Source organism: Molothrus ater, chromosome 13, assembly GCF_012460135.2.
Source record: "Molothrus ater isolate BHLD 08-10-18 breed brown headed cowbird chromosome 13, BPBGC_Mater_1.1, whole genome shotgun sequence".
Lineage (NCBI taxonomy): Eukaryota > Metazoa > Chordata > Aves > Passeriformes > Icteridae > Molothrus > Molothrus ater.
In genome coordinates this window covers 4,795,819-4,822,058 of record NC_050490.2, presented here as the reverse complement: position 1 = coordinate 4,822,058, position 26,240 = coordinate 4,795,819, and the positions used below count along the sequence as shown (strand labels likewise).

General features: G+C 43.8%; 1 protein-coding gene across 1 annotated transcript; it reads left to right on the top strand.

Moving 5' to 3' along the window:
• Window positions 1-1,557: 1,557 nt before the first annotated feature.
• Window positions 1,558-24,963, top strand: IREB2 (iron responsive element binding protein 2). The gene is made up of 22 exons (XM_036389470.2): window positions 1,558-1,640; window positions 2,246-2,335; window positions 5,558-5,723; window positions 6,845-6,982; window positions 9,028-9,249; window positions 10,811-10,880; window positions 11,822-12,005; window positions 12,581-12,720; window positions 13,081-13,252; window positions 14,299-14,399; window positions 14,839-14,955; window positions 16,081-16,240; window positions 17,043-17,178; window positions 17,741-17,825; window positions 18,429-18,585; window positions 18,867-18,991; window positions 19,291-19,395; window positions 19,666-19,808; window positions 20,238-20,385; window positions 20,475-20,597; window positions 21,121-21,306; window positions 21,843-24,963. The coding sequence occupies exons 1-22, from the start codon at window positions 1,622-1,624 to the stop codon at window positions 21,951-21,953; spliced, it is 2,898 nt and encodes a 965-aa protein (XP_036245363.1). The 5' UTR covers window positions 1,558-1,621; the 3' UTR covers window positions 21,954-24,963.
• The last annotated feature ends 1,277 nt before the right edge of the window (window positions 24,964-26,240 follow it).

The following is a 26,240-nucleotide window of genomic DNA, read 5'->3' as shown; positions in this document are numbered from 1 at the left end:
GAGCCAGGTCAGGCCCAGCTGTAGAAGACTGAGCACACGCCTTTCTGCCCTCAGTGAGGGCTGTGGTAATGTTCCTGCCCTGCACTAGGACCCAGCTCATGGAGATTTCTAACGGCGTGCCCTGAGACAGGTGTGATAGCACGTGTTTACTTCCTTGAGGACAACACTTTGCCTTCGGAGCAGTGCGAGGCGAGAGCGTCATGAGCTGTGCCGTGTTCCGAGGGCTTCTGCTGGGCCTGCAGGGCTCCGCTGGGCCCGCTGCCCGACAGCGCCGGCTGCCCTGCCCTTAGTGCCCGCTGCCCACAGCCCCGGCTGCCCTGCCCTGCCCTTAGTGCCCTCTGCCCACAGCCCCGGCTGCCCTGCCCTGCCCTTAGTGCCCGCTGCCCACAGCCCCGGCTGCCCTGCCCTGCCCTTAGTGCCCTCTGCCCACAGCCCCGGCTGCCCTGCCCTGCCCTTAGTGCCCGCTGCCCACAGCCCCAGCTGCCCTGCCCTGCCCTTAGTGCCCTCTGCCCACAGCCCCGGCTGCCCTGCCCTGCCCTTAGTGCCCGCTGCCCACAGCCCCAGCTGCCCTGCCCTGCCCTTAGTGCCCTCTGCCCACAGCCCCGGCTGCCCTGCCCTGCCCTTAGTGCCCGCTGCCCACAGCCCCGGCTGCCCTGCCTGCCCTTAGTGCCCGCTGCCCACAGCCCCGGCTGCCCTGCCCTTAGTGCAGCTGCGGGCAGCGCCCGAGCTGCTGAAGCAGCTGCGGAGGGGCCACGGGGGCTGGAGCAGCTCCCCTGTGGAGCCGGGCTGGGAAAGCCGCGGCCGTGGAGCCCGGGAAAGAGAAGGTTGTGTGGGAGCTCGCAACGCGTTCGAGTACCTGAAAGGGCCCTACAGGGAAGGTGGGCAAGAGCTATGGTGATGGGACAAGGGGCAGTGGGTACAAATTGAAAGGGGGAAATTTAGATGAGATTAGGAAGACATTCATTACTGTGAGGGTGGTGAGGCACTGGAACAGGCTGTCCAGAGACGCTGCGTATGCCTCATCCCAGAAAGCGTTCAACATCAGGTCGGATGGAGTTTAAAATGCAGCGTATGATCCTTAGGGCCCACTGCACCCCTCAGCGTCTCACGCTGCGCTGGGCTGCGGAGCCCCTACGCTGCGGAACGGCGCCCGGGGAGGGGTCAGGCCCGGCCCCGGGGGCGCCGCCCGCCCGCGCCCGGGCCCGCGCTGCGCCACCAGGCGGCGCCACCGCGCGGGCCTGCGGCCCCGTCCCCAGCATGGCCCCGCCCCCAACACGGCCTCGCCCTCAGAGTGGCCACGCCCCATCGTGGTCCCGCCCCCGGCGCATCCTGACCGGCAGCTCCGCCCGCGGGCTCGTCATTGCTATCGCGAGAGCAGGGGCTGCCCGCTCCTGGCTACTTCCGCCCTCTCCGCCAAGCCTCGCGTGATCTCGTGCCCCTTCCTCCCGGGCAGCGTGCTCGCAGTCTCGCGAGAGCGGGGCGTGCTGCGACTGCGGGGCGGGGCGCGGGGGTGCAGTCTCGCGAGAGCCGCGGGAGGGCGGGGCGCGGTGTAGTCTCGCGAGAGCTGCGGGGCCGCCGGCGCTCCCCGGCCCGCTCCCTCACGCTGACATGGTCGCCGGCGATGGACCCTCCCAGGACAGGTCGGTCAACTGCGGGGACGGAGCCGCCCCGCCCGCCGGGACACAGCGGCCCGGACACGGCCTCGCCCTCTTCGCCGCCGAACGGCGCTGTCCCAGGCCGCGGGAGTCCCTCCGGGGGAGAGCGGCCCCGTCCCCGCCCCGCTGTCCGCTCCCTCCCGGGGGTTATTTATTCCGAGCACCCAATGGTTGCTACGAGGTTTATTTTTATGTCTTGTTCCCTTGACGTTGGCTTGGCAGTCAATGCTTTGTGCTTCCTGCTGTATGAAAAGCCGTGTCTCTTATCTGCGCTGGTGAGGTGTCTTATCCTGTGTGTAGATGGCAGACTGAGACAACAAAGGTCAGGTGTGTTCGGGCTGTGCTGGCGACCTGCATTGACCTATATGTATTTACTATTAGCGATGCTTTTAAAGTTCGCCTTAGTCACACATCTACATCACGAGATGTCTCAATCCATTCAGAAACCTTTCCATGTTGCATCTAATTACAGTCTAGAGGAACGTTATTTCTGATGGAATCAGAAGTAAAATCTCTTTTTGTGAGTCCTCGGTCAGTGCTGAAACGACCCTTTGTTTTGTGGCTGTAACTTTGTTTGTTTCGTCCCGCAGGAAGCCCTTACCAGCCCGCCATTGAAGCTTTGGAAAGCCACCCAGAGAAAAAGTTTTACAATGTGTCGAAGCTCGGAGGCGCCAAGTATGGTACGATGCTCTCCGGGGGTGATCGGGGTGGTGCCAGCAGCCACTGCACCACTGGTGCCCTGCGGTGCCAGGAGATGCGGTTGGGAATTCCTAATGGATGTCTTTGGAGGCTGATTATATCCCAATTTCTTAGTGCTTTATGGAGTTTGCAGGGGTAATACTTGTAAGTTTTTTTTACCGAGGGAGAAAGTACAGGTGTTTCTGCAGTTTTCAACAGTATTCCAAATCAGAAGAATTACTCAGTTTTGGAAAAAAAATGAAGTGATAAAGAACTGCTATTTAATGCTTCAAAAATAAATACAGCTTTCCCTGTATTTCTGTGCAGCTTCATGGTGTTCTGGCTTCCCCTCCCCAGCAGCCTCCCATAGTGGGTGACTGTTTGCCAGAACATGGCTCCTGCTGCAGGCTGAGGTTTTGTGGTGCTCACGCTGTTGCTTAATCTCAGTTTGTCATTAGTATGCGGTGGCTGTCTGTGCCAGGGGACCTTCCTTGGGTCCCTGTGTCCCAGTGCCTTTCACAATGTTGCACGTGTGGTGGGAGGGGAGTCCACGCAGGGGAGGGAGCTTTGCTCAGTGCCAGCTGGAACAGCCTTTAGTCTTGCAGGTAATCAAAGCATGCTGGCATTGTTCTCTCCCTTTGTCTTCATGTTAAACTGAAATACTTACATGGGCTACTTAGTAGCCTTACTTAGTTATGCCTTCCTTAGTAAAGGATTTGGACTATTTTTTTTCAGTTTTGCAAGGTCTGAATTCTTCTGTATTCACAGAATTTGTAGTGTGCTTCTTGAATAAAAAAAAAAATCAGTGGATATTTCCCTTTAAGCCCATATTTGACCACAATTATTAACTTCATGTTGTTTAAAGAGAAGAGAGAGAGGGGCACAGTGTCTGCTGAAACTGTGCAAGAGCTGTGTGCTCTTGCAAATTTCCCCTGCTCGTAGTAACAAAGTCAGTCTTTCAGATAAGCACACATGGAGGAAACAGTGCTTCTGCTGGTGGGTTGGTCCAGGAGGAGCAGTGCTGTGCTAGTAACAAGACCAGGCAGTGCTACAGCAGTTTTGTGAAAAGCCTCATGACAGGAGTGGAAATAAAACAACAATAAACAACTTCCTGCTAAAATGTGCCACAAAGCTTGCAGCAGCAGTGGGTGTTCCTGAACATATTCTCAGGAGTCTAAACAGACTGCACTGAGAGGGTCTTTGTCTTTCAATAGAAACTTCTGTGCAGAAGCTGGAAGCCTCATGTCAACTTTAAGGTAGCAAAATACTAAATAACATCTAGACACAGTCTGGGACAGCACTGGTAGCAAATTGAGCATCTGGAATTGCTCACTGCATTTGTTGCTAGAACAGTTTGAGTTTTACCTTTCTGGCTGTAATTTGATATTAATTGCCAGCTGATATTAGTCAGATTACTGATGAAAATGTTAATTGGTTTAGTTATCAGTTTTCTAGTGTTTTAAGACTTATGGGGAAAATGAGAAGAGTTCAGAAGGATTTAGGGCAGACAGACATGTGGAGATTTAGAGCAGGCTCTTGCTGGGGCTGGAGCTCATGTGGGGAAACTTCCATGGTTAAGCTGTGGCAGTGTGGGAGGACAGAGATTGCACTGCCTGCCATGATGCTGTGCTTAACCTGTGAGCTGCTTTTCCCTTGTGCCCAGCCCTGCTGTCCCTTCCTGCAGCCTGGGGCATTGCTGAGCCCGGCCTCCCCTGGGCTGCAGTGCCCGGGAGGTGCCAGCCCGGCCCGTCTCTGCCCGGCCCAGCTCTGCCCGGCCCGGCTCTGCCCAGCCCGGCTCTGCCCAGCCCGGCTCTGCCCGGCCCGGCTCTGCCCGGCCCGGCTCTGCCCAGCCCGGCTCTGCCCGGCCCGGCTCTGCCCGGCCCGGCTCTGCCCGGCCCGTCTCTGCCCGGCCCGGCTCTGCCCGGCCCGGCTCTGCCCGCAGCTCCTGTGGCTCAGGCAGTCCCGGGGGGCCCTGTGATCTCATTGCTGGAGCTGTCCTGTTCCCTGGAAGCCCCAAAGTGCAGGTGGGAGCTGCTGGTGCCTCATGGAGAGAAGCAGCTGCTTCTCCAGAGCTGGTGCTAAGCAGCCCCTGGGGCAGTGAGATTTGTAACCCACAAGAAAGCAAACAAGTTCTTCTCTGGGAATCTGGCTTTTAAATCAAGGGAGTGGTGGCATGAAGGTTCATGAGACCTTTTGGATGACATCTTTATACCCAAATAGTTTATTAAGTTTATTCAAATCTTAAACTCAAAATAGCGACTTGTCTAATTGGACAACAGTGGATATTATCTCAGAAAGACAGAGAGAGAACAGAGTCAGCAAGTTCTATATTAGTAGTTTGTGAACAAACCACTGGATTAGGTTGAGGCCACCAATTTTTTTTAATTTTATTAAAGCCTGAACTTAATTGTTTCACCTTCCTTCAGCTAACTTTTCTTAGGATTTCTCACTGTTGTTACGAAGCTAGCTGCCTGCTTGAATTATGCTGAAAATAGTGGGATTGGAGGGACAAATGTCAGTCAATCTTGATAATTTTTTTTTTCTTTAGTGGTTATTTTGTTTTGTTTGCAGTTGGGGAGATTTTTCTCTTCCCTCTTATTTAATTCTCATTTCCATTTCCCCTTTTTTTCTGTGAAGGAAACTGCTGCTTGTCTGTACCTTGATTCATATCAGTAGCAAACTAACTCAAGCTGTATTTAATGAAATGTTCTTTATATTTTAGGGAGTGTGTTAGTTTTAATTGGGGTGCAGAATAGTTTCTTGTCTTTGTATCACTGTTAGTTGAAAATAATATTCTGGCATTGGTTGCTTTGGCTTGGTATCTTGAGTTACAGAAAGGCAAAATTTACAGTTAAAATGGTTTTCAGTGTTCCAGTAGTTGTTGCTTTTGTCCTGCTCTCATCAATAATCCAGGTCTATACTCCTTGCATCTCTCCCCTGCCGGGCTAACATCCCTTATTGTCACTGTCTGACCAGTGTGCACAAGCCACTGCCTTCCCCCATTAGAATCCCATAGCACAACTCATCAATGTGCACATTTTGCAACTCTCTGTTCCATATTGTGTAGGGAAGATCAAACCCAAAGGCAACTGGAAAAACAGGCTCCTGAACCTCTCATCCTTGCAAACCCTCGAAAAGTGGAATTCCTCAGAAATGTGAGCTTGTAATTTTAAAAACCTGTGTAAGCTGCAAGCTCATGGTGTCTGTCCCTTGCCTCACCCCAGATACTCTGCCTTACTCCATCCGAGTGCTGTTTGAGTCCAGTGTCCGGAACTGCGATGGCTTCTTGGTGAAAGAAACGGATGCTATGAACATCTTGGACTGGAAAACGAAACAGAACCATGTTGAAGTGCCCTTCTGTCCTGCCAGAGTTGTTCTTCAAGACTTCACGTAAGTATGTGGGTGTGTGCAAAACCCCTAGAAGAACCTGTGCAAACTCACTGAGTTTGTGTTGAATTCTTTGGCATGAGAATAAATCACACTTCCCCTCTTGATACCCAGGTAGAAACCTGTGCACTGCCCCTGCTGTGCAGTAGACTTCTCATGATAATTCTATATGATGCAAGGGTAGGAGTTGTTCCTAGGGTACTCTGGCTTCAGGACAGGTTGGCGAGGCTGAAAGTGCTGGCCTGCAAGGAGCACTTTACAGGATAAGAGCCAGAATACAAATGGAAATGGTGATGTTTTGGCTGTAGCCACATGGTTGACAGTTCACACTGTTCTGTCACTGACAGTTCTTCCTTGAGATAACTGAAGATTAGATATTGCTTACTCCACAATGACTAATCCAGGTGAATCCATGAATAATACTTATATAGAAAAAGCAGCTCTTCAGATGTTAAATTCGTTAGTTATTTGACTATGGCATAGCTGAAAGGGCAGTCCTTCAGCAATCTGCAGATATTCAATTTAAGCTGTCTTGCTGACTCTGTATATTTATTGAGATAATTAAAAAAGGAATTATGATGATAATAAAAATGAGGTAACATTTGCTTAGCAGGCAAAGCCAATAAGATTTACATGCTACTGTGTTCTATAAACATTGCCTCTGTTTTATACAGCAATACAAATATTGTGAAATGCTACAAGCTTCAGAAATAGCTCTGTCAGACAAATGATACAGGCTGAGGTGTTAAATGTATAGCACGAGCTTTGATTGCATGGCAAGGTTCTGTTGTAAAGGTAAGGAGTATCCAGAGATCGCTTCTGTACTGAAGTACCATCACACCTGAGCAGCAAAGCAAGACACAAGAGAAGTGTGGTCATCTCTGAGATGGTCCCATGTTCTTCTTTGGTACATTGCCTTCAGACACACTGTTGCTCGTTGAGAGGGTGTACCAACTCCATGACTTCAAAAATGGTCCAAGTCCTTAAACTTGAGAGAATAATAGGTGTATTTTCTGAAATAGGATATAGCTACTTCTAGACTTGGATAAAATGAAAAAGAAGTTTGTGCCACTCAGTGAGTTAGTGTCCATGATGTTTTACTATTTTGTTTTTCTGTCCGTCAGTGGAATTCCAGCAATGGTGGATTTTGCTGCCATGAGGGAAGCTGTGAGAAATGCTGGAGGAGATCCAGGGAAGGTCAATCCTGCCTGCCCAACTGATCTCACTGTTGACCATTCTCTGCAGATTGATTTCAGCAAATGGTAATGGACTTTTTTTTTTTTTATTTTTACAAGCCTTAACATTTTTGTCTGGCACTGAAGTGTGGATTCATTCAGGTGTTGTTACTATCCCATCAAATCATTTGCCATACGTGGATCCCTAAAACAAGATGTGGTGGTATATGAAAATGGGCTGGATAAAAATGGATAAGCACTCTTGAGGGAGAGAAAGAATGTTTGTGAGGCCTTAAGGGTGAAGCTGACTGATAATCCAAATTCTGGGCAAGATTTTGCTGAAATAACGGGATCTGGCATGGTTTCCAGAAAATAGCTTGTATCAAGAGAATGAGGCAGAGGGCGTTTGTTGTTTTGCTTTGCTCTGATTTTATTGTTCAAGTTAAACAGAACTTTGTTTCCAAACGTGGCTGCCTTGTCACAGCTCCAGAGAAGGGGCCTGCTATTCTACTGGGCATTTTGAAAGACTGTCATTGCTGCCCATGGCTTGTGACTGGTCCGGGTTTTTATGGGCTTTGCTTTAACACCAGATAAATGAGGCTATGGATATTTTCAGAGAGAGAAGTATACTTGGAGAAGTCTGGAAAAGTAAGGGGACTGGAAAGCTACCAGCATGGTTTTCTTTGTCTGACAGGCAGTGATGTGATGAATACAGCCTGAGGCTGTCTTTGCTAGAAACATAAATACTGCACAAGAGGAAAAACTTGGAGCTTTTGTTTAGTGTTTGCTGAAGTAAATACTAAATATTGCAGCCTCCCTTCACCTTCTCCCCTGCCTCTCAATTGTGGAGCCTTCCAAAACCCATGCAGAATTGCATAAACTGTTCAGGCTCTTTGGAAATTTTAAAAGTTCATGGAGAAAAAGCCTGTGGTCAAAGGATATGGATGTGTGAGTCATTTCTGTCAACCTTCCAAATACTCACAGGGTTTCAGTTTGCTGAGTGTCAGAAGAGCAAGAAACTGCAGATGATCTGTTGTCCTGCATATGTGTCATGTCAGTTCTGTGCTCTGTCCGTTCCTGTGTCCAGAGGGACAGCTGATTCCTTTGCAATTAGGCCAGCCTAAAATTATCAGGCAGACCAAGTGTTGGCAAGAGGTCTCCGCGTGCTGCTTTGTAATGATAAATCCGGCCTCTGGAGCATCCCTTTGGAGAGCTGTGGGGGCTCAGCAGCTGCTGGCCTGTGATAAGAAACCCTTGGCTGCAGGGTGGTTTGTGCTGCTTTTATAGAGAGCTCCCATCTGTGGGTCGCAGCCTGGCAGGCTGCAGTGGGATTTAGACAAGGTATCTGCTGAGGCCAGGCAATACCCTGCACTGGGGATAACTGAGGATCTGGCTGTGCTACTGAGGCAGAAGGAAGCAGTGGCTTTAATTGCAATTTTGTGATTTAATAATTACGGAGAGAGGTGAAAGTCATTCGTTTTTCACAATAAGCTTTTTTTGCTCTCCTGCAGAGACCCAATGTTGCACTAATAGAAGGTAGTGTGCTATGTGGACTTTATTTTAAAAAAAACCCTGGCTTTTCTCTCTTACTTCTGACTGGCTTGAATAGTGTATACAATTTATCTGTGCCTTCAAGAATTTGTATAAAAAGCCTAATTATGATCAGATTATGTTTATTCCTTGAGAAAGCTTTGCCTGCAATCATTCCTCTGTGGTTTTAATAGAACATGTACAGCACTGTCTTTAAAAAAGGAAATAAATTCAGTCTACCATTTGTATGAGACTCTACCCACAACTTCCAAGTCTAAAACTCCGAGTTCAGCCTTTAGAATGCTTTTTAGAAAGATTTCTGGTCTGTTGTGAACAAATGGAAGGAGTTGTTTGGTGTTAATCTTTCAGACAGTCCAGTTCTGTTCACTTCTTACCACACCACACTACATTACTTAACTAAGTTTATCCAGCGACAGTTTACTTTGCAACAGGGTTGTAATAAAATAATTCTCTTTTTTCAGATACTGTTCTATAATCTGTTGAAGGGATTGCAAAAAAGACAAGTGGGGGGGGGGCGCGGGGTGTGCGCACAAAGAAGCAGCTTGGCAGCGTCTCAGTGGATGCCGTGTTTGATGTTGCAGTGCAATCCAGAACGCTCCCAACCCCGGCGGGGGCGAGCAGAAGCCGCTGGCCAGGCTGTCCCCGCTGAAGCCGCCGCTGCGGAAGCCGCCCCCGTGCCGGGGCCACAGCGGCTGCCGGGGCTCGTGCGGCGCGGGCGAGGCCGGCCGCAGCCCGGGGCCCTTCCCTGCGCAGATCGAGAACACGCCCATCCTCTGCCCCTTCCACCTGCAGCCTGTGCCTGAGTAAGAAAGCGCCTTTGCTAAATTGCCTTGTACCTTTGTGTTGTGGAACGGTGCCTGTGACAGTGCCGGGAAATGGGATTTTTTTTTTTATAAACATCCTTCTGTAGTTTTCACCTATGCCATAGATAAGTTGTTTCAGTATCTAGAACTAGGTCAGATGTAGCAGATAAAAATTAGTCTACAAATTTTGCTTTTTACACTCTGCAGATGGCCACCTATTGACTCATGGCTGTGACTTTTAAATTAAATATTACCACTTCTCTCATTGCTTTACAACAACAACTAAGCATAGGAGTAATTCTCAGTTTGTTGCAAAGCAAGGCTGATTGAGTAACTCAATGAAGCATTAATTAGTCTCTAAAAGTAACTCATAGATTTTTGTAATAACTTTTCAGAAGTCTCTTGCTCTTAAAGAGCTAGGAGCTAGCCTGGACATCATCCCCCAGCCTGTACAGGATCTCGCAGTTGATCTGTCACTGATTTGAAATTCAGTAAATATCCTGCCTGTGTAGTAGCCCAGGGGAGCCTCGTGTCTGTGCCTCTCCCAGATTTCTGTGTTATTAACAGGTAGTTGTGCACTGTTCCACCCGTGCCAATTAGGTGTAATTGTTCTCCTTCAGCTGCTGCCTCTTTGTCTGATGGGCTGTTGAGATCCCTATCTGCCTGTGCTGGACAGGTGTACAATGAAAGAGCTGATCAGATCTGTATCCCACAGAGATACTGTGTGAATGCTGTGGTATTGTTGTGGATGTGGAGATGTTCCTGCTCAGTACAGGTGCAGGAGTGCAGGAGCAGTGATGTTTCCAGCAGCACTGGTGTTTGGCAGCACACCAGCAGTGGGGTTTATGCAGCTGCAGGGTGAACCCTCGGGGCTTGGTGAAGCAGGAGAGGTGCTGGCCTCCTGCAGAGAAGAAAGGGAAGGGTCATGACTTCCAAGTGAAGTACACTTCTGAGAATTGAGGACTTCCTGGTATAAAGCAAGTGTGTTCCCTTCCTTGTTCAGCTGCTCAAAGCAGAGGTTATTCCTCTTAAGCTATGGATTACAACAAGTATCAGTATCTCAATAAATAACACATACAGAGAAAAGATAGTTCATTTTATGAGACTGTACTGATGAGTACTTGTGAAGAAAAACTTGTGGCTTGGAGGGAAATACAAAAATGGAGGATAGTTAGAATTGAACTAGTGACCATCTTGGTTCTTTAATGGATGGAGTTTTGAGATGTGCAGCCTGTGAGTTAACTGCTAGGGAGCAAAAGCTTCTGTGTACTGTAGTACATGCTTGGAATAGATCTCTCCAAGTACTTTTGAGATCACACACTTTAGATGAACCATACCTAGAATAAACAGGTTCTCAGACACAGCACATATGAAATTAGCTATATCTCATTGTTTACAGAAAGTTTGCTCCAGGGAAGCAATTGTCTTTGTTCTAATAAACCTCTCCAAAGAGTCCTGCAGGCTTAAATAAGTCTTTCATCAAACAAACTAAAGCTACAACTTGTTCTTCTGTAATTTGAAATAAATTATAACAGTACTTGTAAACTTGTTTTCTTTCTAGGCCTGAGACAGTATTGAAAAATCAAGAGATGGAATTTGGCAGAAATAGAGAGAGGCTTCAATTTTTTAAGGTATGTCTGTGTACCTGCAAGCTTTGTGGTTTGGGCTTTTTTAAGAGTCATTTGTCCACCAGTATTCAGGTTTAGATGATAAATTAAATCATTGGGAAGTGTCAGGTTTTCAAATCTGAAATTAAACAAGAAAAGAAAATTGGCTTTCTAACTTGAAAAAGTTTACTCTGATTTGGTTCTTGTCAGTGGGGATTTATGAAGCACTGGTGTTTTTAATGCCTTTCATGAGCTCAGTACCTTAGGTCACAGTGAGTTTCTGGCTGAAAGGGTTCTTTATCCATAACTGTGTTAACAAAATTGCTGAAGTTGGAAGTGTTGAGTGGAGACCAGTGTTCAGACATGGCTGCTCTCAAACTGGGCAGCAGAAGTCCTGTGGTGAACATCAGCTTCTCTGCTGCTGGGCAGGGCTCTGCAACATTCCTATTTGATCCTTATCTGTTTTGGTTTTGGAATTCACTTCAATGATCTAGAACTCTTTTCATGGATGTGGACTAGAGGTTTCTTTCTGAAAGTTGCAAATTAGCTTTTACATTATTAAAGAAGGAAATGGCCAGGCTGAACCTTGTTAGAAGTTTCTGTGTCAACTCTATTAAATGTACCATCCTGAGTTTGCAAGCAGTTTCACCCTGGAGTGTCAAACCTAAACTCAGTTCTGCCATAAATATAAATTCTGCTATAGATACAAGTGCTTAGGTTTGAAAGGGGCATGAATTACTGATTCCAGTCTCCAGAGGAATTCAGTGAAAGCTTTTGTTGATGATCAAGAATGTATCCAAGGAGATGACATACCTCTGTTTGACAAAGGGACAAAAGCCACTTGGGTAAATAGCAAGGACTCTTTTATTGTGTCTTCATTTTGTCTTTTTAGTTATGTTCTAAGAATTGAATAAAGCTTTGAAAAAAAATGCAACTCTTTTATTCTCCTTTTGGAAAAATTACAGTGGAGTTCAAAAGTTTTTGAGAATGTTTCCATAATTCCACCTGAGACTGGAACAGCTCATCAAGTGAACTTGGAATATTTGTCCCGAGTGGTTTTTGATGTGAAAGATTTCCTGCATCCTGATAGCGTGGTTGGCACAGACTCGCACACAACCATGGTAAATGGCTTGGGTATCTTGGGCTGGGGTAAGTATGCTCAGAACTTCATTGCTCTTGGAAAGGCAACTAAAGCTTCACTAAAAAATATTTCTTCCCACTGGGTGTTTGTATCTCAAGCATAACAGACTGTCTTTAATTATTGTTCTGAATCTTTTTTGTCTTCAAGTAATCTTGAATAGCATTTCTTTCCATTGAGAATTGTAAAGAATCCCTTGTAATTTAAAGAGAAAACAAACAAAAACCAGCTGATATTCAAATAGGTGCTGTTTGTACAGCTGAAATTTGTGTGAAGGTTTCTTTTCTCACAGAAGATTAGTTTTAGATACAAAATATTTTCTGGTTGACTGTGATGTTTAACTTGAGCAATAGTCTTGCTTGATTTTATTTTTGATGTGCAAATGTTTAATGGAACTTGTAAATTTCTTGCTGTGTCCTTGTTGGAAATGGAGCACTGCCCTTCATTTGGGAGAGAAAAGCAGCAATGTGTTTATTGCCATGAGTCTTTAGGCTTTCTATAAAGGGGTTTATTATTTTCTGGGACCTGAGCACACGGAGTGCAGGCTGCTGAAGGTGTGACAAGCCGTGTCCCACTGTCCCTGCAGGCGTCGGGGGCATCGAGACGGAAGCGGTGATGCTGGGAATGCCGCTCACGCTCCCCCTGCCGGAGGTGGTGGGCTGTGAGCTCACAGGCACGGTCAGCCCCTTTGCCACATCCATAGACATCGTTCTCAGCATTACAAAGGTAGGAGTTCAATGCCTTTTCAAACAAAAGAGGAGACATTAATGCAAGTGCTACCAGTGTTGCTTGAGAAATGAATTAAATGAGAGGAGTGTTTTTAGTATACCTTTAATTGTGGCAGTGCAGAAAGATACAAATAATCTCTAACTATTTCTATTTGCTAGTCCTCTGAAGTGGGGTTTTTTTTCTTTCCCCTCTATAGTGATTTCCTTATAGACCCTCTTTAACTAAAAATAATTCATACTATTTATTTTTTCAAACATAGGCATCAGGGTTTCAAATGCTTGTGACTTGTGAATTGTGACAAACGCAGCTTGCACTGTACATCTTCATATACCAAGTATTGTGTGTTCTTTCCTACAGCATCTTAGACAAGCTGATGTCGCTGGAAAGTTTGTTGAGTTTTTTGGGAGTGGTGTTTCCCAACTGTCCGTAGCAGACCGAACCACAATAGCAAATATGTGTCCTGAATATGGTGCTATTCTGAGTTTTTTCCCTGTTGATAATGTGACATTGAAGCACTTAAAGCATGCAGGTAAATGTTAAACTAAAGCAAGGATTTGTTGTAATTGTGATTTTCAGTATGTATGTTTTTACTCTGCAGAAAAACCCAGTGCAAGAACTATTGAGTTTTTGCTTAAAGCTCCTTAATTCTTACGTGGTGCTTTTCTGCAGAGTTCTGATGTGGATTTAACATGTAATTAGAATTGTGCTTGAGGTTTGTGTCCAGTCTAATGCCTGATTTACCAACATGATACTGCTTTTCAGCATCCAGAGTCCTGGTTTTTGGAAGCATATGTAAGCCTATAAATATACTAAGGAAGTTCTCACTTATTTTGAAATATGTATGGAATATAACTCTTCTTGATTTGAAATGAGTCCCATAACCACCTGGAGATTCCCTACAAAATCAAAACTAGAAATAAGTGAAACTGCAGAACAAATCTGAACACATCTCTGATTTTTCCCAGTGGTTTATGTTTCCCTTTGAAGTGCATGATTGCACTGGCATCTCAAGCTCAGCAAGGAGGATGTCAGTTCCTTATCAAGCTACTGCAAACAGGAAACCACAGATGCCAAAAAAAGCTCATTCATGAGTGAGACTTTCTGAGATGAAACCTGTCAGTTTCAAATAAGAGTTAAATGCTTTCAATAGCAAATGTTTTTGTCTGATCAGTGCAGAGCAGATGAATGGGTTTGGAAGAGTAGCCAGCAGTACTGCCTATTGTCAGCTAAGCACAGGGTCTGTACTAGACAAGGAAGCCCTAACACAGAAAAGCCTTATGGACTTCAGGGACACAACTGTCAATTTAGTAAGTTACCACTGCTAGAGTTGGAATAGCTTATTTTATTCCTTGACATAAGAAGACAAGATAATTTAGGAAAAAATGTAATGATTTATAAATGTTTTAATTTGTGTGTCATTCTTGAATAGAAGTTGGGATATGGAAGTGGTGTACTTGAAAAAAAAAGTACTTTGAATATTACACTTAAAACAATCTGAGTATCTGTAAGTTGTGTGATTTATTTTATTTATGTCTTTAATGTGACTTCTCTCATGTTTGACATGACCTTCCTTAGGTTTTGATAAGGCCAAGCTTGAAGTCACTGAAGCATATCTTAAAGCTGTGAAGTTATTTAGAAATGATGAGAGTTCTTCCAGAGAGCCTGAGTATTCCCAGGTATGCTTGAAAGACATTGTTTGATTCTCATAAATAACTACTGATGATTTCACAGTCTTATCTCCCACTGTAACTTTCATTGCTTTCAGCAAAGTTGTTTTATTAACTCAGAGTTTTGAGAAAGCAGAGTTTGTAAAACATAGAGGGGGTGGGGATAAGAAGGGAACATTGCATGGTAACATTATGTCAGTACAGATACTGAATTCCAGTCATCCCAAGGACTGTGAATGGTAGAAAAGTTATGGATAATGTTAAAATATTTGGAATAAGAGGAATGGGCTCTTGAGTGAGTGGTGTTGAAAATGGAATCCCAGAGTTCTAGATGTCTGAGAGCATTCAAATTTGGAGCAAGAGTTCCTGGGTGTCTTGGGAATATATTCCATGCACTGCTGGGCTGGGGTTGGTAATGCCTGCACTTTGTGTTTCTTGGTTTCTTTAGGTAGTGCAAGTTAGTCTAAGTTCTATAATTCCATATGTCAGTGGCCCCAAGAGATCCCAAGATAGAGTGGCTGTTAATAACATGAAAAGTGACTTCCAAGCCTGCTTAAATGAAAAGGTTTGTATTGCTGATGCTTGCTTCAAAAGGTATTTCCTATCATTCACATGAATAAATATTGTGTTACCTATTCCTTGTGTACCTACTGAGCCCTCCTTATTGCTACACAACTGCTTATCCAGGGTGTTCTGGTCTTGCTTGACAGGCATCCCAAGAGTAAATCATAGGTGTGTTTGGCAGGAACGTGAGCTTCCCAAAGTCCTTAATTTCACAGTTTGGATTGCTAGGGAGAAGGAACTTTAGGTAGTCCATAGTGTGAGCTTAGCAAACATTTTCACTTTTCAGGGTGTTTTTTAAACAGTTTTATATTACTTAATTTCTGAAATAGACTTTATCCTAGGAAGACTCATCACTCCTTAAAGGAGATGCAAGAAGACTGCCAAGATTTGTAGCTGCGTGTTCTGAGTTCTTACATTAGCAAATGATTTTTCCTTACAGCTTAATTTGTCTTCACAGAGTGAATGTTTTTACTCTGAAGGTACTGGTTTTGGTTAGGGATATCCATGGGTATCTGAAGAGTGCAGCTAATAAAGGAATGTACCTTCATTTTCATTTCATTTCTCATTAATGTTCAAGACTTACAGCAGTATAGAACAGCTTCTAATGAGGCCTGTGGTCCTGTGGCTCAGTTGTGCTGGAGGGAGATCATAGCTGATGGTGGAAGAGAAAGGGTGAGGTTGAAAGGGGACTCTGGAGGGTGTTTGAGTGCTGAAGAGCACTCAGGTGAGTGTGGAAAATGCTAATGGACCTTCTCTGGTTTAGTTACCACCCTCTTACAATTAAAATCTTGGACATGCTTCTAATTCATGAACAAGTATTGTGTAGATTAGACATGTATTCCTAAGGAGATGTTCTGCCATATATGCAAGGAAGTGAGCTGTGGAACAGCCACACACAGACTGACCTTTGTTCACAACTGTTGCAAAGTTAAAGCAGTTGTGAGGGAAAAAGGCTGAGACCCTTGTACAGGCAGAGGGACATGAACTGAGAGCTGCTTTTAAAATCATGTAGGAGTTCCTAGTGGCACAGCTGAGTATTATTTCAAAACCAGTGTTCACTTGGTCTTGCTGTAATGTCATCCTTTTTGTACTGTAACAACTGCTAACTTGAATTTTTGTCATCCAGTCTGGTGTTAAAGGGTTTCAGATTGCAGCTGAGAAGCAGAATGACATTGTGCCTGTTCAGTATGAAGGAAATGAATACAAGCTGTCCCACGGCTGCGTTGTCATTGCTGCAGTCATCAGCTGTACAAACAATTGCAATCCATCTGTCATGCTTGCTGCAGGTATGTTGGGACCAGACAGCTCAGCATCTTAATGGTGCTCCCATGCTTCACAGCCCTCACCTTCACTTTTGTAGGCTCTCTTTACAGGTTTGAAACTGCAGACTTGTAGCCTTAGCTTGTAGTTCGTGGCTAGGTTATGTAGGGAAAGTTGCTTTTCCATAATACAATCTAAGTTTGTCCCCTAAAGCAGTATTAAGGAGAGCAATTATAAAATCTTTACACTTGGTAGTAAGACAGCAAGTGACCAGTTCTAGGGCTCCTGTCAGTGCACAGTGCCATAGCTGATGCAGGAGGTGGGCTTTAGCTTCAAGCCTGTCCTGGATCATGAGCTGTCATCCCCAGCCAGCACAGAAACTCTGGATTGCTGAGCAGTTCTTCTGTCATTGCTTGGGGGTATCTGCCACACCTTCACAAGCTGCAGATGGTTTTGCTGGAACAGCTCATCTGTCAGACCTTGCTCTCCTCTTTTTAAGATCCTCTGTGGCCAAGGTGAGCTTCCCCTTAGGGCTGTGTGGCCTGTCAGGGAGGCTGAATGGATTGGCACTGTGAGCTAGAACATGGTAAAGAGATTTGTCTTAGAGAAAGTAAAATGGGTGTCTACCTGCCAGGAATGGGAATAAAATCATGGTATTGTTATGCATTTATTCAGGCCAGTGAGTGCTTGAATAGTTTAATAAACTGAAAGTTGTCTAATCCTCTGGGGGTTTTTATGCTTAATTTAACTAAGGTAGAACCATACAGGTGTCCTATGAAGGGATATAAAAATCATAATCTGTGTCCTTTTTTCCTTTTTGTTTGGTAGGACTGCTGGCCAAAAAAGCTGTTGAGGCTGGCCTCGTGGTGAAGCCCTACATCAGAACAAGTTTATCACCTGGCAGTGGCATGGTCACACATTACCTCAGTTCCAGTGGAGTATTGCCATACCTCAGCAAGCTTGGGTGAGTCTGGGCAGGCTGCATGCAGGGCTTGGATGGGCTGATAAATAGGATTGCTGTTCATTTGGGGCTGGCTAATTCCTAGCTTCAGAGATTGCTCTTTTGCTTCCTTGCTGACTTAAAATTATTCTGCTTCATTGTATTCCCACTTCAAAATTTATGATATGTAGCTGTAATACATCAGAGCTGTTTTTCCAGTCACAAATTACTTCATTTTAAGTGACTTACAGGACAGGATGTACTTGATGCTGTATTTTAAAAGTGGAAGCTGGATGCAAATTTGTCAGGACAGTCTGTATTTGTCTTCTTATCATTGCTGCTGTCAGGGGTTGTTTAGTTAATGATTTTGGTTACTCTGTAGCAGTGACAGAATATTTTCAATATTCTGTAACAGTGCCCAGCTGTGGTTTGCATCAGTGACATGTAGTGCCTGTTGTTCATTTTCTAAAAAATCTTAATTATCAAGGGACAAAAAAATTTTTGGAGATTGTTAATAAAAGAAAAAGCAGTTATGTTAATGGGTTCCCCATGACCATGTGTGACTTGATTGGTTTTTCCCATGCAGGTTTGAGGTTGTTGGTTATGGGTGTTCCACCTGTGTTGGGAACACGGCCCCTTTGCCAGAAGCCATCAGGAATGCAATAAAACAGGTAAAGTTCTGGCTGGCTTGTTGAACACAGAAATATATTTCTCACCCAGTTAAGCAATCAAGAAATACAGTAATCCAGGCAAAGTACACTTCATTTTTGCTTTGGGCTTAACATGATATTGTTGGTGTATTTGCTTGTTAGAGGGAGATCATGCCAATTCATTGCTGTGTAAAATAAATGTAAGAAGTGGTATTTCTAAAATACAGTTATAAATTACAAGATAAATTCATACCATCTAATCTTGCAGAGGATGCAATGTGTAGATTTTGTACCATAAGTGGAGGGTTTTAAAGAGCCATTTGCTTGAATAATTTTAACCAGCACTTTCTAAACAGCTACAGCTTTTTCTCTTCTGAAGCAGAAGAAAAATAAATAAACGGCAGGAGAGGAATTGAATGAAGTGACAGGAGAGCACATCAGAGGGTTAAAAAAGAAAATGAGAAAGAAGGGTAGTGAGAGAGAGCAAAATGCCTTTCAGTTGTTGCGTTGGAGTAAATATTTGAAGTGCAATGCTAAAAGCACATCTGACTTAGTCAATAGAAATAGCATAAGCTGTTGAAGTACTCCAAGCTCTGGAGCAGTATGTGTGGGTCTGCCTTTCAGGGAGATCTCATTGCCTGTGGGGTGTTGTCTGGCACCAAGAACTTTGAGGGCCGCTTGTGTGACTGTGTCCGTGCCAACTACCTGGCGTCCCCTCCGCTGGTCGTGGCCTACGCCATCGCGGGCACTGTGCACATAGACTTTGACACGGAGCCCTTGGGTGAGTGTTCTCCTACAGCTTCTGCTTCTGCAGCTGCTGCACATGGGCACAGATTTCTGCACATGACTCCAGCACCCAGAGCCAATACAATTGAAGAGAAAGCGCAGCCATATTTGGTTTGCTCGTGGCTAAAGCAAAGCATTCACTTAACTGATCAAATTCTTTGCCTATCTGGTACCATCTCTGCAGGCCTGAATATATACACATCTATATTCTAACACAAGTCTCAAGTCTAATAGTTCATTCTTCCAAACTACTGTTGTGTTTAAAATCTTACTCAGGCACTGGCTTTAATGGCAAAAGTATTTACTTACGAGATATTTGGCCCACAAGACAAGAACTTCACACAGTGGAGGAAGAGCGTGTGATATCATCCATGTTTAAGGAATTGAAAGAAAAGATGGAGGTAAGAGTGGTCTGTTCTACATAATTTAAATGTTGCATTTCATTGTAGCTTTAAGATCTTGCAGTTGCATGTGGTTGGTTTGCCATTTATTTGCTAGAGTAATGGAGGACTTAACTGAAATGGGTACTTGTATTTAAAAGCAATTCCTAAGTAATACCCAGTGATGTAACCTGTAATACGTAATAGAAAATTATTTACTTAATAATAGTAATTAATAAAATCACCAGTATGTCTTTAGTTTTTGACTGTAAAAATACAATAAACTAACTTCTGTTCTTTATTAATTTTCTTTCTTGTAGAAAGGAAACAAACGATGGAATTTACTGGAAGCACCAGAGTCGACTTTATTTCCCTGGGATTTAAAATCTACTTATATTAGATGTCCTTCCTTTTTTGATAAACTTGTAAGTTGAGTGGATCTATCTACTAGATTATATGCATTGCATTTAAGTAAAGGAATAGCTATTACAGCAAAGCTTCAATGTTAAACTAACAAATTTAATTATTGCTCATATTTCTCAGTCTTTTAAATATTTGTGTCTCTGGAATGAGTGGGGCCTGTCCATCCAGGGGCCTTCCTATACTGCAGATATGTTTTATGTCTCTAGTTCCTGAAGAAACTGTTGAATGTTCCTTTGGTTCCCTTCTGTTGTTGTTCCCTCCCACCCTGCCAGGCCAAAGAAGCAGCTCCCCCCCGGGCGGTTGAGAACGCGCACGTGCTGCTGTTCCTGGGGGACTCTGTCACCACGGATCACATTTCCCCTGCTGGGAGCATTGCCAGGAGCAGTGCTGCTGCCAAGTACCTGACCAGCAAAGGGTGAGCCCTGCTGAATAATTGACCAGCATTGCCCCCTTCTCTAGAAAGGCCTGTCTGCAGAAAGGGGAGGCTGCATGTGGAAAAGCAAAATACTTAATAAATATGCTGGTAATGGTTGGAGGATTAGTAAGGTGCGTTGTTTCCTAGAGCAGTCTCCCCATAATTCTTCTGTAAGTACCACACTGCTTGCAGCACTTCATAAAAAATTGTAGAAAATTAATTTCAAATTGCGGCTTTCCTCGTGAATAACCTAGCAGTGATTTGCACATCATTCATGATTTATGATAATTACATTTGTTGGAGGCCCAGTTCTTTATATCTACCACTGAAGACTTCGATATGTTGCAATAATTATTAGAAAAAAATCATAATATCATTTTAAATCAGTTCATCTTTAACTGATTTCTTTCAATTTTCTTTTTATTTCAGACTCACACCTCGTGAATTCAACTCTTATGGGGCTCGAAGAGGTAATGATGCTGTGATGACAAGAGGTACCTTTGCAAATATCAAGCTTCTGAATAAGTTCATAGGAAAACCAGCTCCTAAAACAATTCACTTCCCATCAGGACAAACGGTAGGAATATATTTGTGTGCACAACTAGTCTGGAATGGGGAGTGCAGGTTTAGAACTCACTCAAAATGTGTCATTTTATCATTCCACAGCTAGATGTGTTTGAAGCAGCAGAGCTGTACCAGAAGGAAGGCATTCCTGTCATTATTCTAGCAGGAAAGAAGTATGGACTGGGTAGCTCAAGAGACTGGGCTGCAAAAGGGCCTTTTCTACTGGTACTGCTGGTTTGTTTGGGTTTGGGGGTGGTTTTGTTTTTTCTGGAAATTCCTAAAAACACATTGTATGATCTCTTTGTTAGAATCTTCATGGGAGAGAATCACTAGTCAGGATAGGTCAGAATTTCCTCATTATGTCATTTACTGTCTTGCATACCAGACTTTGAGACAAATCAGGCATTTGTCTATGCTGACCTCTGTTTGGTCTCCGTGGGGTGTTCAGTATCTCATTGTTGGAGGATTTCCACTAATAATGAGAATATATTCCAAGTCAGCCATTGATTCATGTCCTGTTAACCCCAGCATGGTCACTGTCTGTAACAAACTCCATTTCACACTGCATGGGCCTGCTCTGGCTTGTTTGCTTCCATCTAGCTGGGAAACTACTAAATGATGTTACCAAGGTACTTAAAGGACTCTGTGCAAAGCACTCTCTCTTCTCTTGAGCTTGAATTGTGACATGTTGGACATAATCTGTGTTTGAAGGTTCCTGCTGTGTTTCACTCTGCTTGTCTCTTTGCAGGGTGTTAAAGCTGTCCTAGCTGAGAGCTATGAGAAGGTTCACAGGAGTCAGCTGATTGGAATTGGCATTGCTCCACTTCAGTTTCGTCCTGGGGAAAATCCAAGTACTCTGGGACTCACTGGCAGAGAGCAATTTTCTATATTGTTCCCTCCAGACTTGTTGCCCAGAATGACGTTGGATATTAAGGTATCTTTGCAATATTTTAAATGTCTCTGTTGAATGTTCTGATGCAGAGAAAAAAACCTTAATTCTGATGATAGAAAGCAAAGCAAGAAAAGACAGAACTTAATTCTCTTGGAAGGTAAGCTTATAGTCCTGCCTGAAGTTTGTCATGGCTGTTGGAGTTTCCCAGAGCAGATATACACGTGTTCTTTGTACACAACTTTGTATGCAGCCTGATATTCTTGATCATTCTGAGTGGTATTTTGCCCCTCATGGGCTTGGTCTTAGGGTAGAATTGAGTTTGTCTCTCATAAGTGTGATGATTTGAGAGAGGCTTCAGCTCTCCATGCTCTGTAAACAAGCCCATCACACAATTTGTGCCATGCTCCCAGCTGCACCACAGCAAGCCTGCCTTCCATCTCTGCAGGCTTGGGGCACATCAGAGGGCTGAATTCGCTTGTGTTCAACAAAACTTGGGGTTAGAATGTTGACTGAGAAATAAGCAAGGGGAAGTGAAAGCAAAGCTTAATTGGTTTCTCTTTTTTGCTTTTGTTTTGAAGACAAGCACTGGAAAAGTATTCAGCGTGATTGCCTTGTTTGAAAACAATATGGAGATAACTTTATACAAGAATGGTGGAAGTCTAAACTTTGTGGCTCGAAGATTCTTATAGTAGCTACTGACTCTCTGGGTACCCTACATAACTGGTAACTCAGCAAATGCCTTGTGTGAACCCAGGAATCTGTACTGTGGAACTGCAAACAGTCCTAGTGTGCTCAAAGTTACTTCGTCCATGGATGTAAAAGATTGTGAATCATTGTAACTGCAACGAGATCCTTTCTGATTTTAAATAATATTCTAATGGTGCTATTAAACATTGCTAAAATCAACATGTGTATTGTGACAAGAGAGCTGTAAGTATGGAGGGGATGTTTTATCAGACCATTTTGTAAATAAACTATGCGAAATTGAAACTGATTGTGCTGAAGATTATTATGTAAGAAGATTTTCTGCAGTTGTTTCCACTCATTTTTTGCACCTGTAAATCTGTGTACTGCTGTTTGTTGGTTTAAGAGTAGCAGATGGCATGGAATTTTAAAGACCAAACAGATTTTTTACTTTCCTCAACCAGAGCTTAAAAAAGATACTGAGTTTTCAGTTTCTTGAGGTTATGGGCTGAACAAAAAGCAGTCCACATGAGGCCCATGGTATCCTGTATCTCAGATGTTGACTTCCTTACCTTTATGGGATTATATTTCCTCTGGATCCAGATTTAAACTGCTCAAACTATGAAATATGTGAAATTCTGTGTGCTTAGAAATATGGGAAATATTTCTGCATTTAAAAACAAATCTCCCAGTTGTTTCATTCATGCAGGTTAAGCCATGTTTCTTCATGCCCTTCAATTGAAGTTTGTCACATCTCCTTCAAGGGACGCACTTGTCATTTGTGACATCTGTTTTTATTGTGCTCTCTGCAATATCATCAGAGAAAGTACCTCCTTGTAATGTTTTAACCTTTAAAGCCTTTTAAAACATTTGCTAGGGCTGTTTAAATTCCTCTGCTTTAAATCCAACCTGTCTAATACATTACACGTGTCAGACGTTCAAGATGGCCACGCTGCCTTGGAGTGCTTTCTCCCGTGCTGGCAGCTCCCAGCTCTTAGAGAGCATCCCCTTCTGAGGAGGAGAAACTGAACAAACCTGGCTCTCATGGCACTGCAGTAGCTGTGGCTGGAATTGTCAGCCCCTGTTCATAGCCCATATTGGCAGGAGCTGCAGCATGGCTTGTGCTCCCACTTCACAGACCTTTGGTCCTGTCTGAGCTGTGCAAGTGAGTGCAGCTCCAGCAGGCTCTTCCTGTGCTCCTGTCTTGAAAAGCTTCATAACTCCACTTACAGTTTGTGTAGAGTTTAATGTCTGCTGGAGAACAAAACTGCAATACTTGCCTATAAATTGTCAAGATTTTGCTTTAAGGATTTTTGTTGTTGATAAATGTTGTCTTAAATATCAAAACATTCAAGAGGACTATATTAGCTTTATTTACGTGTACTTTTAATTTATAACCAGATACTGAAATAGTTGACTTGTGAACTAACAGATGAACTGTTCAAATCTTTAAATAGTATGTTTGACATTCTTTTAAAAAAGCCCCGAACCCAAAGTATCCCAAACCTCTTGCATAATTATATCAATACAGTGTATTAATTTTTTGACAGTTCAAAAGCCAAACTAATTTGATTGACATAAATTTGATATTTATTTTTCTGTTTTGTTAGACAAAGTTCACTAAAGTTTGAAGTTCTGTATAATCTGTTTTTATATTTCACTAGTTTTATGTGATTTTCTTTTAGGTAAGATGAAAACCATTCTGGTGACTCCTACCACTCCTAAGGGGGGATAAATCAATGAATATTACATTCAACTGAATGCTGAATGATTCCTATTCTGTGGTACACTTCCATTATTCTATCCAGAGTGACTGGGCAGATCCTACTTCTTGTACTACAGTGTCTAATACTATTTTATCCCAGCTCAAAGGTATATTCTTGATTTAATTCAAGGAAATGTTACTGGGGAGAAAATGGAAATTTAGTGCTGGTACATAATGGTGCCTCATGCAGATAATACAACTGCAACTCCATGCCTATTTACTAATGCTTGAAGGAAACACAGCCCCCTGCCCTTTCTCCATGCTTCAGGAGCCAGGAATCCAAGCCATGTCAAGGCAGATTGAAGAGGTGGAGTACAATTTCAGGGTATGTGACTTACCTGCAAGTTGTCATCAGTAAAGCAAGTCAGTTCTTTTTAGAGAAACAGGGGCCTTCATTACCTTAGCAGCTGCTTTGATTCTGCTGCACTAATGTCTTGTAGTCCACGAGAGAGAAGTTCTGAGCTGTGCCTGGGCACAGGGGCTGCTCAGCTGGAGGCTCCTATTATTGCTGCAGCAGGTGCAGCTCTCCACAAGGCCAAGTCTGGCATCTCCAGGGTGTGCAGGCTGGCTCCTTCCCTTGGGCCCGTTCCCTGTGGGGTGGGGGTGCCCTGTGGGACAGCTCTGCCCATGCACCATCTGCTGTGAGCCCTGGGAACAGCCCTGCTCCCTGTCCTCTGTGCAGAGTGCAGCTCAGGAGGCCAGCAGCCAAGGAAACATTTAACTCTGGACACTGCTGGGACCCTGAGGGCCATAGGTGGGCAGGAGCCCTCTGGCAGGGGCAGGGCCTGGGACAGTGAGCATTGCTGTGCTCACACACCAAACGTTCACTTAGACCTCTCTTTAGTATCCTGAAGTGTAGGAGGATGTGTACCTGTTTGAGAAGTGACTCGGTGTGTTAGATGTATTTAACCTAGACCTCCCTCCATTTGGACTTGGGGGAGAATCTTGCTGAAATTTTTGTAAATGTTTTCTCTTCTTGCTTCCCTCTTCCTCCCCATCCCAAACTACAAAGCTTTGGGATAGTGTTGATGTTTATACATTTTACAACTAAGTATAAGGACAAGAAGCTATGTATATTAATCCTATTTAAGCAACTGCAAATCATTGTCTGCTGTTTAAAGCCAACAGAACAGTCTGTTTTAAGTTCAAAGTATTGCATAGATATATCTTAAGTTCAATTGATGAAAATTGTGCATACAATGTTACCAATGTTGTAAATTATTTTTAATAAAGAAAATTGTATGACAGTTCTTGTATGTTACTGTCTATTTTCAATAGATAGTAAGGAATACTCTTAAAAGGGTCCTGTGTGTGAAGGGGCAGGGTGAATAAAGAAGGGATAATATTGTGTATTAGATCATGATGCATGTTCCATTTACTTGTTAGGAGTGAGCTTGGGCTCACAAAGCACAAAGCATGCTTAGCTGGTGTAGAAGGATGTTCTCTGGCTTAGCTGTGCTCCAGACACCACTCTGGATGTTATATCAAATGCTTTTTTAATAACTTTTTGTAGGGGGATACAGTATGGGTAAATGAAGATGGTATAGAATGTAATCTCATCCCCTAAAGAGTTGCAGCTGATATAATTTCCAAAGGTTAGGAGCAGGCCTGATGTTAACAGGCCACACCTGTAGCCAATAAGAACAGTGGTATAAAAGAGTGGATTGGGGGGCTCTGGAGTCAGATGGCTGCTGCAAGGACCAGGAGCAGTCAGTGCTTAGAGGAGCTGCCTGTGGGAGACGCTGAGGAGGTAAGAAACTCTAGTGATATGGAATCCTTGCACTATAATGATAATAGAATTCTTGCTATGTAAGACAGCAACTTTTTCTTTCCCTTCTGAAAAATGTCTCATTTAGAATCTAGATGAAATCTTGCATTAAAGCAAGCTGTTGGCCAAGGTTACAACTCTGATAAGATCCTCAGAAGTGATTTGGGGATGTCTATCACTAACCTACTTCAGCCCTCACTCTCAGCACAGGCATTAGACTGGAATTCAATGCGTGGATGCTAAGTTATTCAAGTCTATCTTTCTTCAGATAATAAGACAGGCCAAAGTACAACCTTCAAGCTCTGCCTTGCCTCACAGCCACAGTGAGCTTCCCCCAGAGTACCAGGCAGGCAGGAGAAGCACAGAAGTTTATGGGTCTTTGCTTTTGCAGTTCAATCTGGCAACTGAAGCAAGAGTAAGGAGTACAGCTCTGCAAAGTGCATTGTAATCTTGTTTGCAGAGCTCAGGAGTGCATTTCTGTAACCAGCTATGTTAAACACAGCAAGAATGCTTTCCAATGAGCTAAAGCTTCAGGGCCTCAGAATTCAGGAGAGGGAACCCTAAATATTTTACAGAGCTCTATTCTTTGTGGGAAAAACCCCTTAATTTTGTGATTTCTAGTGAGAAAGGTTGGTCAATTACTTTTATTAACATCTGTTCTGAAATTGGAGAGAAAAAAAAATTGTTTCTTGGGGAAATAGTTTTGTTTTCTAAATTCCATATTTGATTAAAATAAGCATTGGATGAAGATAATGTTTT